General features: G+C 39.8%; 1 protein-coding gene across 2 annotated transcripts in view; it reads right to left on the bottom strand.

Annotated features, from left to right (window-relative positions):
- Window positions 1-569: 569 nt before the first annotated feature.
- The window catches only part of RHOJ (ras homolog family member J), an 89,060-nt gene continuing 71,100 nt past the window's right edge, over window positions 570-18,529 (bottom strand). Inside the window, exons 3-5 of one of the 2 annotated variants that reach the window (XM_034937668.3) lie at window positions 12,653-12,817; window positions 10,568-10,693; window positions 570-2,941 (exon numbers count right to left, since the gene is read on the bottom strand). In XM_034937668.3, the coding sequence (XP_034793559.1) occupies window positions 2,795-2,941; window positions 10,568-10,693; window positions 12,653-12,817 (438 nt within the window). In that variant the 3' untranslated portion in view covers window positions 570-2,794. The remainder of the gene's footprint in view (window positions 2,942-10,567; window positions 10,694-12,652; window positions 12,818-18,529) is intronic. The other variant, XM_003831624.6, reaches the window with a different exon arrangement.

Below are 18,529 nucleotides of genomic sequence, written 5' to 3'. Positions count from 1 at the left end.
CTATTTTTTCTGTATTTTTAGTAGAGATGGGGTTTCACTGTGTTAGCCAGGATGGTCTTGATCTCCTGACCTCGTGATCTGCCAGCCTTGGCTTCCCAAAGCGCTGGGATTACAGGCGTGAGCCACTGCGCCGGGCCTCTATGTCTCTTCCTATCTTTGGTTTCAGAAGACAGTTTAATCTTATAGCAGAAAACACTTTTTAGTGAAACAAACTGGATCTTGCCGTGAAACAAGGAATAACTGATTAATTTGGCAGAATGACATCAACTTATTTAGGTTGCTTTGTTCTAGATTGTTTTATTCAGTAATTAGCTCTTAAGACCCTTGGGAGCCTGTGCTCTACCCAGACACTAACAACAGTCTCTATCCAGTTGCTGGTTCTGGGTGACATGATCTCCCCATCATGATCAACTTACTTCCTGTGGCCCATTAGGGAAGTGGTGACCTCGGGAGCTATTTGCCTGTTGAGTGCACACACCTGGAAACACACTGCTCTCATTTTTTCATCCACATCAATGAGAAATGAGTGGCCCGTTAGCAAGATATAACTATGCAATCATGCAACAAAGTTGCCTAATAACATTTCATTTATTACAGGACTAAAAGTTCATTATTGTTTGTAAAGGATGAATTCATAACCTCTGCAGAGTTATAGTTCATACACAGTTGATTTCCATTTATAAAGGCAGAAAGTCCTTGTTTTCTCTAAATGTCAAGCTTTGACTTAAAACTCCCGTTTTTCCAGTCACTGGAGTGTGTGCGTATGAAAGAAAATCTTTAGCAATTAGATGGGAGAGAAGGGAAATAGTACTTGAAATGTAGGTTGTTTTTTTATTTTATTTTATTTTATTTTATTTTATTTTTTTGACAGGTTCTTTCTCTGTCACTCAGGCTGGAGTGTAGTGGCACAGTCACAGCTCACTGCCGCCTTACCTTCTGGGCTCAAGTGATCCTTCCGCCTCAGCCTCCTGAGTAGCTGGGACTACAGGTATGTGTCACTACAACTGACTAATTTTTAATTTTTTTATAGAGACACAGGATCTCACTATATTACCCAGGCTGGTCTTGAACTCCTGAGCTCAAGCGGCCCACCCGCCTCAGCCTCCCTAAGTGTTGGGATTAGAGGCATGAGCCACGGTGCCTGGCTATCACGCAATTCTTAAGTGCTTATTCCAGTAGCAGAAGAGATTAGAAAGGCTGGCTTTTTCCAACAGTGGGAGCTTGAATCTGGAAAATCTTAAACTAAAGTTGTTGTAATTTCACACTACTAAGAAGCACTTTGCTTATGCAACTGAAAAAAAAATTAAGTGCCTACCTGGGTGATTCCAGGGCACTTATAAGCAACTAAGACTAATTAGAAGCCCTCATAGCCTCTAATGAAAAGATAGGAAGTAATTCGCTCTATGATACAAAAATTCCTGGATGTTTGGAATTGTTTTACATCATTGGGCACAGGATTCCTTACTGGGAGCTTTTGCTTTCCCAGGGCCAAAGTCCCTGTTCTATGTCACACATTGTGGAGGGCAGGGGACAAATGGATACAGAGCTTGGTATCCACTGATATGGCTCCCACAAAGACATTTGGGAGGATGAGTAAGGAAAGAGAGAGGCAATATCTCAGTACCAGTTGTAACTGGAAAATGTCATTTACATGGAATGAGAACTTACATGGGGCGAGCTGAGAAGCACTTTCAGTTGAAGCAAATAGAAAAATTAAGGCACTTTCCTTTACTTTTAGTTATTTTTAAACACGTATCTTTATGCTCAGATCTTTCTTTTATAACTGGGTTATAACTGGGGAGAATAAAAGGATCCGGGCATGAGAGAAAGTGAAATCAAGGGAGGAAGAGGGCATGCAATGGGGGAAGGGAGGAGCAGGAATGTCCACTTTACTGAATACACAATACTGTAAAAGATGGATCCTGCCACATTCTTCCCCCAATCAACTTGGATGAAAAACAGAAATACTACATTCTTAAACACAGTTCATTTTTAGTTTGTCGTGGCAATACATGGAAAAAAATCAGGCCACTGCTAAGCATCTATAGAGTGCATCTTTGGCAAAAATGTGGACCTGCAACAATTCGGATGGTTTTCTTTCAATCAGGTTCAAAAATCATGGCTCTGTAAATTTCCAAAACTTTTAAAGTCTTCTTGTGTCTTCTTATAATCAGGCATTCAGAGGTACGTGTTGGTTCTAATAGCTTTGGTAGAAACATGCTGAAAATAGAAACGAATATAAAATGCCTTGTCTTTAGGCTAATTTGGTATGGATTTTTAAGGCCTGAGTGAACTGGAAATTAGTACATTTCTTGAAATAATACAAATGAATGTGAGACACATGGGTAGAACAGCAGATTCAGAAAAAAAGGTTAGTATTGTAGTCCCAAGTTTTGTAAAAGACATCAAGTAAGGCCACCAATAGAGGAACCAAGTTTCTTTTTCAGGTTCCCTGGGGTGATTTCCTATCAGCTTCACGTTCATGAGCTGGGGATTTGTAAAATGTGAGATGGCCTTTGACTTTGTTTTTGATGCGATCAGCAGCGGCACTGTCTGCAATCCAGGCCCAGCATTCTCAGAGAGCGTGCAGTACGGATGCTTCTGGCTGGCAGGGAGGTCGTGGCAGTGGGCTGACTAGTGTGCTGTGTTGGGAGGGCTCAGAGGGTGATGGGGCAAGCCTCCGTGCAAAGGGAGTTCCTTTCTGGTCGTGCCCTCCTTTTTGGCTGGAGCTTGGCCACAGAGATTGGCTGCCATTCTCATCCCTGGATGGGGTGGAGGCAGGTCCCAGACAACCTCAGATAATTGAACAGCAGCTGTGACCCTCAGAACAGCGTTTCTTCTTTTTCTTGGGGTGGAAAATGGTGAGGATTGCTTCATCAAAAACCGCTTTGAGACCTTTCTGAGTCAGAGCTGAACATTCCAAGTAGCACTGTGCTCCGATCTTAAACACAAAAGAGAGAAAGGCATGAGAGATAAAAAAGAGAGAAAAGCACAGTGGTATCAACTCACTGCCCAGACAAGCACTTACTTCTGCCTGTCCTACAAACAGCCTGTGGGGTGGTTTGGATTATGTTTGTCTTTTTTTTTTTTTTTCCATTTCAATTTGTATCTGTTATCCTATTTTTTTTTGTATTTTTGTATTTTTTACTTTCCTTTATTAGCAATAAATGGTTGTGGATCACTTCTGGAAAGCAGTAAATCCTAAAATTGACCCATAGCCATTTATTCCTAAGAACATAAAAAATGCAAAGATCTAAAAAATTAGGAGACAATTCAAAACCAATGATATAATTTAAATATGTTTTGTGAAGAACAGGGGCGCATGATCTTGTTTTTCATATCCTCTCATTTGTAGGCAGAATGTGTAAATCATGTACAAGTGAAATGTATCTTCTTTGGTATGATAAAAGGCGAAGTGTCAGCTTGGTTGATAAAGCAGATAGAAAGAGAGTGAGTGATATGGTTTTATAGGTCATTCTTGATTAAAATGTACCTCTTTTAAGGTATCCCTCAACAAGGTAATATCCAATTGGCATTATTATTTAGTTTTAACATACTTTATTTATTTATTTTTGAGATGGATTTCGCTCTTGTTGCCCAGGCTGGAGTGCAGTGGCACCATCTTGACTCTCTGCAACCTCTGCCTCCTGGGTTCAAGTGATTCTCCTGCCTCAGCGTCTCAAGTAGCTGGGATTACAGGCGCGTGCCACCAAGCCGGGTTAGTTTTTGTATTTTTAGTAGAGACGGGGTTTTCCCATGCTGGCCAGTGTGGTCTCGAACTCCTGACCTCATGTGATCCGCCTGCCTCAGCCTCCAAAAATGCTGGGATTACAGGCGTGAGCCACTGCATCCAGCCTTAACATACTTTAAAAGGCATATTTTTTAAAAAGTTAAAAAAAAACCCCACTAAAACATGTAACAATAACAATAAAACGTAACGATAATCATAAAAGACATTTAATGCCAGAGACATCCTCCTTGTCAGTGTACAGTCTATATATTTAAATGATAAGGTATTTCATACTTGCATAGGGCTTCATTTTAAATATTCTGATGATTTCATACTATGGTGTGTTTGATAATCACAAACCTCTCATGAGAAATATAGAAATTCAGGCCAGAACTATAGATTCTCGTTTAAAAATCACAGACCAGGGCAGACTGTATTTAGCAGTCAGCTTCTTGTGAAGGAGACCTGCGGTTTTATTTGTTCATAAGCTCAGGAAGAGTCAATGATGTGATGTTGGCCTTTTACTATTAAGGACATCTGGAGAAATGACTTTAGTTTTTGATTCGCATTTTAAGAATCACTTTGAAAAATTAAAGCAGATTCAGAAGAGGTTGGCTAAATGGTGAGTTCCTGGAAACTACAGCAGACAAATGGCTAAAACAAGGTAGCAAAATCATAGGCCTATTATGCCCAATAGCTTATGTAAATGATAAAGTGGGGCTGGCGCAAGACAATAGGGAGTGGAGGGGACTATGGTGGGCCGTAAAGCACATGCCCCCTCTAGGGTGTGCAGTCTTATCAGCTTCCAAGTGCTAATGTTGGTTTACTGTTGCCCATTTTTGTATTTTTCAAGAGGAGTTGGAAATTTGGATTTTTTATTTAATATTTACCAGTTTATGAAGTATTTACCATGGGCCAAGCAAGACACTGATGTGGGATATATTTGGCAGCAGCCAGCCAGTTTGCAATGTGTGGACTAAATGAACTTGTGGTTTAGCTTAGAACAGAGCGGGAATAACCCCAGAGAGGTAAAATGAATTGCTTATGGGCACTCACCTAGAAAGTCAAAGAAATAGACCCAGAATCTGGGTCTCTTGATACATGTTCATTTCCTTGCTCTGTGACAGTAACTGTGACCCCTATCACTCAGCTCTGCAAGAAGCTGGTCAAGTTGACAGTTAATGAAATGAGATTGTCCACTTATTTCAAAGGCCACAAATATGAAAACTAACCATCAAATAAAGTGGTTTTGGTTGGGCCCAGACACTATTTCCTAAACTCTCTGACAGAGATTATGCATTTTTAATTTTTTTCCTGACAAGAATGGTTACTGTATGAGCCAAAGGAAAATACCAAAAGAAAAAGATGTTGGATGTTGAAAATCTATTTTATGGCTTTCATTTTGACCATGGTTTGGTTTTCAGATTAGAAAATAACTTTTTTAAATAATTAAAAACAGTTAGATACAAGAGAGGAATAAAGCACAGAGAAAATTTTCCTAATAACATGATGAAATGCCTTCTGTTGCATTTTGGGACTGTGTTCAATGCTTGATTCAAACACATGTGAAAAGCACATTAATCTAATGGCAACGGCGTTGCCAACTGAATGATTCTGAATGACTTGACTGTAACGTGGTGGCACTTGTCTGGAAAAATACCTAGAAACTGCTGTAGCACCTTTCTATCTGGAATACCTCTCCACTAAGGATCCCAAGCCTAGGATTGATTCTGCCTGGAATTCCAGGACAGCTGGGCTGAGCTCGCTCACACCTGGAGTCCTGCAGGAGGGGCAGGGCACTCCCCATCCTCCTGCCCCCAGTGTGCAGCTGACAGCATGTCAGGCTTTGCCTTTCGATGGAGCGGGAGGAGCCCAAGCTTGTCTCTTCCAATTCAGACATTTCTGAAGATAATGAAATAGCAGATAAAGGCATTATTGTGTAACTGAGTTAATATGACATTATGTTGTACTGATAGAAAAAGTAGTCATCAGATTATTGGTGTCATTTGGGAAACACGTGTGAGAAACAGAACCCAGTTATGAGGTAGGTATTGTTACCATGTGTCAAGTGCTATGAGGGTTGGAGAAGAATTCATCCCGGTTCAAGGAAAAAGCACAGCCAGATTGCTAAAAAAATGATCTGTGTCCTCAAAGATGTGAAATGAAAAATTGTCTCAAGGAAATGTGGCCCTTATTACAGCAGCAACTTCATCTGCTCCTTGGAGCAAAATGACCTACACAGGCAAGTATTTAGAAGCCATCTGGGAGGGTTCAGGATTCAAGCCTCCTTGTTTAGATACACATGCAAGCAATCTGGAATGTGTTCTACCCAAATGACTTATTTTCAAGAAAAAAGTAGAGATTGAGGGTGTAAACTGAAAAAACACTTTTCTGATTGTTTTATAATAGCTAAAACTTATCTCAAAAGCAGGGACATTTATCAGCGATGTACAGAAGATACAAGAGTGATAAGAAATAAAAAAAAAAACATAATGACTAATCAAGTAAAAGAAAACCTAGTACTTCTTCCGTGTTGTTCTAGTTGGGGCAGGACAAGTTATAGAATAAGATAGAAAGTAACTGGAAGGGATAAAGGCAAAGAGATCTTCCCAGCTGTAGACATGTCTGAGAGGGCTCATGGATTCAACAGCAACTATAGTTTGCTGAGCTGGACCTTGTGGTACATGAGCTAATTTCATTGTCACAAGAACTTTACAGGGAAAAGTCTGTCACCATCCTCATTTCACAGCTCAGGAAACTGATACCCAGAGAGGCTAAGTAACCTCCCTTATGGCCACACAACTAAGAAAATGGCAGAGATTCGAATTTGTCTGCCTCCTGAGCCAAAGTCTTAACTACTCTTTTGGGCTGTCTCTAGCAAATGTAATGAAATTGTGGCTGAAAGAGCAAAATTAATGAATAAATGGGCAAAGCTGTTACGGATATAGTAAAGGTGATGAGAGAAGGGAAGAAGAAGGAAGGCATGTCCTGTAAATGGAGAGAAAAGAAGAGAAGATGTTAGTGGAATAAACAGAGTAAGCTCGTATCTAAAGAAATGGCTAGTAGCAGAGTAGTTCTGTATTCCTCATTTGAGAATTAGCAAAGGCACACAGAGAAGGCAAATAGAGAGCCAAGAAAAAGAAAAAGAACCAAACAGGTTGTAAGAGAAAAGCCGCCATCTCAACAAGTCAACATTATGATCAAATTGGTGAAAGAGGAAAAACATTTCTAGGCCAGACAGATTTGCTGCTGATCTTTGAAGACTATAATGCAGAGATGCCAATTCAAGGGTGGCTAATGTAAAGTGTGTTACTTGAGTATAGGATAATATGGAGTGGTGGGGATTGTGGCAGACTGAAGAATACATGCTTAATCTAAGAGACTGTTTAACAGTTTCTGTTGATGAGGAAATGCTGGGCTAGAGTTGCTCGACCTTCTGAATTTCTTTAAGAAGCTAGAAATATGTTTCCAAATTGTTAAATGTTGGCCACTAAATTGCATTAAAAATACGTGTTTGGAGTGATGAAAACATTTGTGGGTGAACTTTGGCCCGTCAGTTGCCAATCTGCTCCCTATGCTTTAAAGGATGCCTTTGCATGTCATGGTCTCCCTGTCTAGAATTTTGTGCCCTCCCCAGACCCCTTTGCCCACCTGAAAAACTTTTCCTCATCCTTCAAACCTGGATAAGATGTTAACTGGTTAAAGAAATCTCTGAAAGCTCCTTCCGTGAATGTATTAGTCTCTCTCTCTTCTGTGCTACCTGGTACATTGCCCAGATGTGTGTTACTGTGTTTATCCAGGTGGCATGCTTTTGTTTGCCTGTCTCCCTCCTCTTCTGGCCTTTGTAACCCAGACACCAGCGGTGAAGTGACTTTCAATGACCAAGGGAGAAAGGGAAAATGGCCAGCACAAGGCAGGTGGCAGTGACTCTTCCAGTCAGGAAGAGGGCATTAAAGACTCCAGTTGATTAACGTGACTGAACATTGATGACAGGATGTTTGCAGCAATTTTGCTGCTTTAAATCCCACCTGTGCATGTTAAAAACCCAGCAGGAAACTTAGCAGGTGCCAAGTTAAAGAGTGACAACAACAAAAGGCACAGTGTGAAGAAGATGGCCGGAGAGGGCAAAGAGAACCCAGAGATTAAAAAAGAAAAAATGGCAAATTCCTGTATCAAAAAATACCTTAGAAAGTCTGAACTTAGAAGATCATGTTTGGACTGTATTAGATGGAACTGGGAAAGAGAACGCACAAAGAATTACAATCTTAGAACTAAACAGTGTAGCATCCAGCATAGCACCTGGCACATATTAGGTGCTTAATCAATTGTTGTTTAATAATTCTAGCAGCAATAGGGACAGTTACAAATGTGTAAAAGAATGGGAAAAGTAGGCTGAGGATTAAAAACTACAGTAATAAAAAGAGGGAGCATAAAAGAAGTCAAAGAATAATGAATATTTATAATAAATTAGTGCAAAATATGTAAATGTGGTTGACTTTGGAGTATAAAGAATTGTAAATATGTATGATATAAAAATGTCCTTTGAAAATAAAACACCCTTTGAGACCAAAAAGAGATGTTAGGTGGAAAATGCTTTGGAAATGGAAAAGTATTGAACAGAAAGAATCAGATATGAAAAATCTGAACTTGCAAAGCCTTTAAGTTGTGGGGGAACTTTGCACATGAAAATAAGGGACTCCAGTATATAAAAAAGAAGCCCCAAACCTAAAGGTTTCTTTTCAGATTATAGGAGGGAGGCAGAAGAGCGGGTGGTTAAAGCACAGTTTTCTATCCTCACTCTGCCACTTGCTAGCTGGGCGATCTTAACCTCTCTGAGCCTCAGTTTCTTGTAGGAAAGTGGAGATAATAATATACACACCTCAGGGGGTTGCTGTGAGGATTAATTAAGACAAAGGCTGTAAGGCGCCTGGCACCAAGCCTAGCACATTATAAACACTCCATAAATGCTAGCTGAGATTATAAACTACTTGACAGAAAAGTCAGAGAGTAGAGAAACTTAAAGCATCTCTATAATTACACGAATTGTGATAAAACAAGTTAAAATCTTGCTAGGTTTTCTTCTAAATTGGATTTTGTAAGCTAAACATGATTCCGTCTGTATCTGAGAGCAGTTGCTAGGAGAAACTAGCAAAAGGCAATATAAATGGTGAACTCAGCCATTGTTCCAAAAATAAGTATGAAATGAGATGGGAGGCTTTGAAACGACTTCTTTTCAGACAGAAAAAAAACAACTTCCCCAATGAGAAGTGAGGCTAGGAAGCTGACGGCATGAAGGAACACAGAACGTGAGTTCCTGCAAGAAGCTGGTGGCGGCCAATGGGGACATCCTGGCTGTGAAAAATGTGTAGAAAGGAACAACCTACAATTATTTATGGAGCTACATATTTAGGTATCTTAATGAGAGCATTTGAGGCTGAATGTTTGAGGAGAAGGTAGAAGCACCTACAGGCATAAACCCATTTCACCCAAGGAAAGATACACAGTTGGAGGTCATTTATGTGACGGTCAGGTACACGGGTGGTGATGTCCACAGAGCTGGATTGGAAGTTTTTGACTTTGTTATTAGCTATGTGCTTGTCTTCTAAGACTGTTTCCTCATCTGTAAGCTGAGACCAACGCTATCTGCTTAAGAGGGTTATTATGAGGCTGAAGTGAGAGATATTATTAAGTACTTAGGATCCTAAGGACTCCATGGACGTCTGGCGCTAGTTAGTATTGACATTACTGTGCATAGAAGTAGGAAGAGTTCAGTATCTCGATCAGGTGTTGTGAGAGGTTCTCATGCAGGATACCTGTAAAAACATGATTGTATTTAATTCATTTCTAGTTGAGTGTATCATGCTTAGTTTTAGTGCCTGCAAGCAAGATTTAATAAGATAAATGCATACAATTTTGTAAGTGAAGAATTTGTAGTTAATATTCTTGACTGGCTTGAAGAGAGTGACTTCTAACTCTGCCTGCGGTATGCGTTTTACTAGGTTAGTCACTTAGAAAGTAAGATTGAACATTTCCAAACCTCTGACCTGGGTCAATAGATTTATGACTTGATGAGGAGTCCGATTTAAGCTCTGGAGGTGTGATTTATCGGCCTCCTCTTGCATAAAGCACGTCCACCCTCTCGAATCTTTTTCAGTGGCTGCTTTGCTCACATCTCGGGGTAATGGGGGAGGCAAAGACTTGGTGTCTGGCAAAAACTTTCTAAAGCATTTTCTTAACTCTTCATGTTAAGCTCTCAAGAAGGAAGAAAGGTCCATGAAAACAGTTCCAGCTCTGAGCTATTATCTGCCAAACAGCCACTTAGATCCCCAACTAGTCACTTTTTGGTATCTGTTATCCTTCCAGATGCTGTTTGTGACACAATCCAGGCTCTCTAAGTGGCTATTCATTATATGGTGAGAAATACTGGACAAATATAACCCTCCCAGATGCTAACCCAAGTCTCTCCCAAGAAAATCACAAAATGCCTCTTATGGGGTTATTTAAATGAGCTACATCCATAATAAGCAGTGAGATTTACAAATATATATCTAACGACTCCCTATATTCATACTAAATATGGCAAGTAGATGTTCTAGAGGTTGCTAAATCAAATGATAAGTGCTTCAGCTGTTTAAATTCACCAAATTGCTTTCTGAATGAAAAACAGACAATGCTGGCTGACAAGAAGGCTAACCAAATGGCTCCTTCCAGCCCGACTAGAACAGAGGGGGAGAATAGAAAGCTTAGAGAAGATTCTAAACACATTGCACTTTAAAGCAAAACCCAATGTTGCACACCCATTTCCAAAGCATACAACACACTCTTCTCTCAGCATACATTTAAAATGAAATTCAAATCCGACTGTACCGCTTTTGCGAGCTTCACACCATGCTCGTAAGTGAGAGGTTTCTCTTTCATATACAGCAAACGGGCCAAGGTTTTTGGGTCATCACGGAGATCAATCTGGCAAGAAAACACACGTGAAAACTTATTTGTTTTCTCAGGCCTTGCCAGATATTTTAAACTGTGACATCATAGAGTCTTTTTCCCTGTAAACATCTTTGAAGTTGCTAAATTTTCTTGAAGGAAGCAGATTCACATGCCCATGTTATGTCTAAAAAAGTAAAGCCATTTCTTTGTAAATGTACACAACAGACTTTCCTCACGTTTTCCCCTTCAAACAGTTACCCTGCAAGCTGAAGACTACTCGGATGATTCTGTTGCTATCTCAGATGTTTTTTCAAAATTTTCTATTTATTTCTAGATTCTACTTACAGGGCATGCAAGATAACCAATCAGTCTCATTACCTTTCAGTGAGGCCTTATTTGATCCCAAATTATATTACTCATTATTTACTAGTTTATTTCCTGGCTTTGAACCCATCTTTTTTTTTCGCTTTTCCAAATAAAATCTTCATCCTCAAAGGAGGTATGAAGATTTGCTACCTGTGAGGATATTCTAACAAATGTTCTGCAAGCTCTGGAAGGCAAGTCCCTAAGAGAAATTTTCAAAGGGTTTGCTCAAGATAAGCATTCATCTTTTCAAAGGTAGAACTTTGAAGATAGCATTTATATATCTGGATTAGATTTGATAATTTAATTACATATTTTGGTTGCTTTAAAGCCTCACTGTGTATGCGAATCCATGTGTTCATGAATGGGTGTGAATGTGGGAAAGCAAGGGCTTGTGGCTTAAAGAAAGACCAATATATTAGGGTCCCTTTTATAAGCACATTACTCAGCTCTACTAATTTGTGTGTGTGTGTGTGTGCATGTGTGTGTGTGTGTGATAATTGTTCAATTTAGTGCCTATCTCTAATAAAATCAGCTTGAATCACAGCAAGGTGATTGAATGTTCTGTCACATATTTGGCAGCTGGGATTCAGGCTCCATCAATATGGGCAAACATTATTATCTGGAATTCAAGGCAAAAGACTTCATTTAAACAAACAATTATCTTTCAGAGCAGAAGCGTTAACTATGATTACTCTGATTTATGGAGATGTGTATTCCTCTACTTTCTCTAAGTAAATACATCTACTGTGTACCTGTCCATATCTTCTTTAGGAAATATTTTTCTTTTCTCTCCTTTGTGTTAAAAAATTCTCTTGTTCAAAAAGAACATAAATGAATAATAGAAAGAAATAGCGTATGAAACAGATAACAATGAAGCCCTTCAATATTCGTATATTCCTATGTCTTTGGGATAGTCATTTGGATTTTAAAATGCCAAAGAACAAAATCCATTTAAAACTATAAACAGTAACAATCCTTAATACATTTGATGTGATTGGCTTACTACTGGAAACTCAAACTATGGAAATTGATTAGCTTTCAGAACACTGTAAAGGCTTTCACAGTCGTAGGTTTGTTTAGCTGGTATATGTGTTTTAACTTCTTCTCTAAGATCTGGAAGACCAAGAGGTTTAAAAGGAATAGACAATGGTGAATTTTTATCTTCCTTCTCCAGAAGTGTAATTAAAGAGTTCCTGTCACAGAATGCCTATTCTGATTGCTGTGGTCACCTTGACACTCCTACCTATTTTGTGATTTTAAAACAACTGTGGGTTTCAGATATAAAAAATACTAGATAATATGTTCAATTGACACCCTCACCTCATTGCTCTGATTCAAGCCTGGCAAAGGGTGTCTATTTTAAAAATTACTTTGTTATTTAAAAAAAATCATAGAGATTAATTTTTGAAGGCCATATCAAAACTTTCTGCTCCATATTAAATAGCTCTATTATCTTTTCCACTATGGGCTAAATCATCATGCACACCTTAAGAACTTCTGCTCATAGGATTGACATGTCTGAGACACTCTTCCATAGCGTTTGGCAGAATAGGATGTTCACGAGGTACCTAAAGGGTCTTCCCATTTTTGCAGCCCGCTCCACCCTGCCATCGCCCACATTTTAACCTGGGTCCCTATGAGGACATAAGGCACGTGAGGCATGCAGTCCTTGAGCTCGGGGACCCATTCCTCCTGGACATTGTGGTAAGAGGCAGGGTTTACGACAGAGAAGCAGATCAAAAACACATCCGTGTTGGGGTAGGAGAGCGGCCTCAGCTGGTTGTAGTCCTCCTGTGGGAAGAGCAGACAAGGGTTTGTGCAGCCTGTGTAAGGTGTGTCCCATGTGGTTCCAAGGTCAGATTGCAGGTAAGAGTCCACTACGGCGCACTGGGATCCCGTTTCTTCCTCAACCCTGGAATCTGGTAGTTCTTTCTCTACTAGAACTAAAGGAGCCATCAGTCAGAAAAATACCTTTTTGTTACGTACAGAGATTATGTATTGCCCCTTCTTAAGATGAACTTAAAATATTTTTAGCAGTTTTATTGAGATATAACTTATATACCTACCTATATATACCATAAAGTTCTTATATACCATAAAGTTCACCCATTTATTTTTTATTTTTAAATTGTATACATTTAAGGTGTACAACATGGTGTTTGATATACATATATATGCTACAGTGAAACAAATTAACATATTAATCTCCTTACAGCTTACCTTTAAAAATATATTTTACGGCGAGAGGACCAGAGACCTACTCTCTTAGCATATTTCCAGTATGCAATATAGTATTATTAACTATAGTTATCATGCTGTATATTACAGCTGTAGACTTATTCACCCTAGCTAACTGCAGCTTTGTACCCTTGATCAAAACCTCCCCGTTTCCTTTCCTTACTTGCCTCTGGTAACAATAGTTCTACTCTCTGTTTCTATGTATTCAAAAGTTCACCTGACCAGGCACAGTGGCTCATGCCTGTAATCCCAGCACTTTGGAAGCCAAGGCGGGAGGATCACCTGATTCCTTGAGCTTGAGATCAGCCTGGGCAATATAGCGAGACCCTATCTCTACAAAAAAATACTAAAATTAGCTGGGCATGGTGGCACACGCCTGTAGTCCCAGCTACTCAGGAGGCTGAAGTGGGAGGATGGCTTGAGCCTGGGAGTTTGAAGCTGCAGTGAGCCGTGATCATGCCACTGTACTCCAGCCTGGGCAACACAGCAAGACTCTGTCTCGAAAAACAAACAAAATAAAACAAAAAACCAAAAGTTCACCCATTTAAAGTGTAACATTCAGTAAAGATTATTGCAATTCTTCCATCATGTTGGAATTGTGTTATATTGAATATACTATATTTAAATTAGTGAGCTATTTGCCAAGGCAACAGGAATCCTCTCCTCACACGATTAAAAAAAATTATATCCAAATTTAATTTAGAATAAATGAACTAACATGCAAAACAAGAGTTATTGCCAAATTTGACACCACAATATTTGAAGAAATATGTTGAGTGAGGGTTTAGAGCTAAGAATTTTGGATTTGTTTCAAGTATTACTTAAAGGCCAAATAAAATGCCAGCTTAATTATTTTCTTTCTAAAGATTTTTCAGAGCAGAATATGCTCATGGAAGAGTTTCTGGTTACATAAGATATTTATGTATTTGCTATTTTAGCGGGAGTTGATAAATACAAAGTAAAACTGCGCATTATTTCGACTTTGGGAAAATGTTGGCAAGGGCCTTTTACTGTATGTAAAATGTTTTAGGAGGTTCCACCGTGAAACCTGATATTTCAATAGAAAGTTTTATATGTTTTTATAGAATTTAGTAACACATAAACAGACAGTAACTTTGTGTGTAAGCGTGCATACACATACCATATTTATATATACATCACATATCGCAACATGACATGTGTCCATACACACCATACATAATTTGTATGTGTATACACACTATATATGATGTGTGTGCACTATATATGTGTGTATACTATATGTGCAACTAAACTTATATGTTCACACCTATGATATACATGTATTCATAGAGATGGGTTAATAAATAATTAACTCATTTATTAGGGGCATGACTACTCTTCATGAAACATTTCAGAAACTTACAAAACATGTATGTGCTCATTGCAAAAATGCAAACATTGAAGAAGTACACAGAGTTGAAGTGAAAGCTTGTTTTCATCCCTGATATGATGTCTAATAGTATTTCCTCTCCCCAGAGGGAGCTACTGCTTAAACATTGTCCTTCCAAACACTTTATTTTACTTTATTTTATTATTTGAGATGGAGTCTCAATTTATTGCCCAGGCTGGAGTGCAATGGCGTGATCATGGCTCACTGCAGCTTCAGACTGCCGGGCTCAAGCAATACTCCCACTTCAGCCTCCCAAGTAGCTTGGACTACAGGCACATGCCACCACACCCAGCCAATTTTAATTTTTTTTGTAGAGATGGGGGTCTCACTGTGTTGCCCAGGCTGGTCTTGAACTCCTGGGCTCAAGCAATCCTCCTGCCTCAGCCCCCACAAAGTGCTAGGATGATAGGCGTGAGTCACCACACCTGGCCCATTTTATATTTATGTATGTATACCACATACACATGTTTAGTTTAAAAACAAATTGATTAAATTGTTCATATTGTTGTGCCACTTGTGTTTTTTAAAACATAATATATCATGGATATATTTTTAATATCAACCTTTCTATTGACTCTAATAATATATTTATTAGATAACGGGTTGATGGGTGCAGCAAACCACCATGGCACGTGTATACCTATGTAACAAACCTGCACGTTCTGCACACGTATCCCAGAACTTAAAGTATAATAAAAAATTTTTTTAAAAAGACCAGAAAAGGAAGTACACACATGTGCACACTACATACACATGAGACTGAAAGGAAGTACCTTAGAATGTTAAGTATGGTCCACTCCTGTTGGTGGGCATGCATTGATCTATTGTTTAGCTACTCAGAGTATGCAGAACACGGGACTCAGTATATGTGGCCACTACTGCTACTACTATTAAAACTTAGGCACAGGTTTTAGGTACCTAATGCAAAATGCAAAGCAAGATGGCAATGATGCTGAAAAGTAAAATCCTAAAAAATAAACCCAAAACAAAAAAACCCCCACTATTGTGGCTAATTTACCACATTTCTAGTCAATAATTGGGAGTTGGGTGCACAGCTGAATAATCACTGGTCATACTGGGAAGTTGGGCCAGGTCTACTGGGTTGCATCTCAGCCAAGTTGTGCCTATGTCTGTGTGTGTGTGTGTGTGTGTGTGTTTGTGTAGCTGGCGAGGCAGTGGAGAAAGGGATAGCTAAATTCTTGGCACTACCCTCTCCTCTTTACACAACTAGCTTTGAAAAACAAACCTCCTCTTCCATGGTCTCCCCACTTCTCTCTTTTCTCTCTGGAGTGTTCCCTTAAAGAGCAGCTGTAAGGCCCGTGAGCCAAGAAGTCTCCTTCCCAGGCTATAATCTACAGCTGTTCACCACACCACCTGCCCTCTGCCACTGCATGCTCCCATCTGGATTGTCATAAATGGAGTAGGGACCATGTTGATTTTTTTCTCATCCCCACATGTACTCTTTCCGCAGTAAATATTCAATAAATTCTATTGACAGACTGGAAGAAATGACCTCTACAGTGACCTGCAAATGAACACGTGGCATTTCTGTGGGCCATTTATTGCAGTGACTTTTATTAGAATCACCTGGGGAGCTTTTAAAACATCCTGAAGCTCTGCTAATCAACTCCTTGCCCCACCCGCTTTTCTACTCTGGAACCAGCTAAATTAGAATCTCTGGAGAGTGGGCCTGCGTATCTGGGAGTTCTGACTTAATTGGTTTGTGGTGGGCCTGGAGTTGAGAACACGGCCGTACTTCACTATCATCTCCAACATTAATGGAGGATGCACCCAAGGGCTTATTGCTAAAGGTCAGCCATTGTTTCAAACTCTTATGTATGTTCTCATTGCATCCTCCTGATGGAACTGGAAGGATGGTACCATCAACATTCACATTTCATAGACGAGAAAGTTAAGGTTTAGAGAAGTTCCATGATGGGCCAATGTTAGAGTTCATAAATACCAGGATGGGGTATTTAGCCTAAATCCAGCTCTGGCTCTCAATTGTGACCACACTGTTTTCTGCAGCTCAGAATTTAAAGTGACAGATTAAGCATTTTCTTAACTCACTTATCTAGGAATCTTGACTCATATGTTACCCAGCAATCAAAATGTTTGACCACAGGATATATCATCTATTTGATGGCCTGCATCTGCTTCAGATTACCACTGGATGGCAGCAACGCTGTATATTTAAAACTTCAAAGCCAAAAACCAAAGCAAAACATCATCAGGAGAAATGTCACAACTAGATTAGGTAGGAACAAATAACTGTTGTTAATAGTCGGAAAGGAGTATGTTTGTCTGATTTTTTAACCCCGTGGCTATCAAAGGATTTCTATTTACATTATGGAAAAGTTGGAAGACCATGGGTTGCTGGGTTGACTGTAGGTGGGGCAGGTGAGAGAAGTCTGTTTCTGATCATTTACCCTCCTGGCCCTCCAGCTGAGTCGTTTTTGATAGTGTCAGTCACTGGGCTCACCGTGCTCTGTATTCTGGATCTCTCTTCTGTGGAAACCTTAGTCCTGCTGTATCATTCCATTTAAAAAGATTTCGTGCCTACTGAATGCGTAGCACTGTTGAGGATGCTGTATGAACTATATAAGGTGAATAAGAATTGGCAATTCAATTGGGGAAAGAAAATGAAAATACATGAAATAATTCGATTTATGTGGAAGTAAGACAGGTTAAGTTTCTCTTACTCTTTGCTGGCTAATCTCAAAATGGAATGATGTAGAATATTTTTCTGACTGAATTGGGAAAATACAATTCCAACACTAGAAAAGGCCTTAAAGATTAGCTAATGCAGTGGTTTCCAAACTACGCTCTTCAGTCCAGCAGCATTGGCATCACCTGGGAGCTTGTTAGAAATACACATTCCCAGGTGCCACGCAGCCCCCGCTCCCCCCACCGAAGCTGAGGCACTGGGGGAGAGGCTGCACCATCAGTGCTGTAACAAGCCCTCCAGGTGATTCTGATGCAGCTCAAGTTTCAGAACCACAGGTGACTGTTCTTCCCTCTCCCCTGAGCCAGTTTTATGGTTTAAGAAACAAAGGTCTAGACAGATGGAGTAATTTAACCAGGACAACAGAGCAAAAATACTTTTAAAGAAGGCTCACACCTGGGCTATTGGGAGCTAACCCTGGGCTACAGCTATAAAATATGGCAAGGGGGTCAGGATTAATAAAAGAAAGTGTCCCCTTGGGACTGGGGGTTGGGGGGAGTTGAATTTGTGCCAGCTGGTAACTTAATGTTTTTTCACAAGGGAGCATGCTTTGGCCCTGGGTTGGATGGTAACAGGTGGAGATGATGTCAAGCGGCTACGAGAAGTGGATAAGTGGTTTAGTTGGTATTTGAGGCCCTTTCTAGTGCTGAAATTCAGAATGGAAAACAGGTGCTTATTTGCTTCTTGAAGAGACAGCGTTTTAATCTAAAAGAGAGGCTCCAATGGGGCTTTGGAGGTAAAGTAGACAAAGAGGCTAGGATTGGGGAGTGCAGGGAAGGATTTGGGGCAAAGTAGGCCTTTGAGTGCCTTTAGCCCAACTTCACCCTGAAGGCAAGAACATGTTCAGTTTGAAGGCAGATCTGGTGCTCTGGGGTGACTGTGGATGATTATTAAACACGAAAAATTCAGAGAAAGTGTTAGCATCAGATGCGCCAAACACCTGGGCCCTAAATATTATAGGCTGCATCATGACGCAGGTAAGTGAAATTATTTTCTAGATAGCACTTCTCAGACACTACATATATTTGCATCACCTGTGGACCTTGTTAAAAATGTAATTTTGTTTTTGTTTGTTTGTTTGTTTTGAGATTGGGTCTCGCTTTCTGCTCACACTGTAGTGCACTGATCA

Source organism: Pan paniscus, chromosome 15, assembly GCF_029289425.2.
Source record: "Pan paniscus chromosome 15, NHGRI_mPanPan1-v2.0_pri, whole genome shotgun sequence".
NCBI lineage: Eukaryota > Metazoa > Chordata > Mammalia > Primates > Hominidae > Pan > Pan paniscus.
This window is presented reverse-complemented; position numbering and strand designations above follow the sequence as displayed.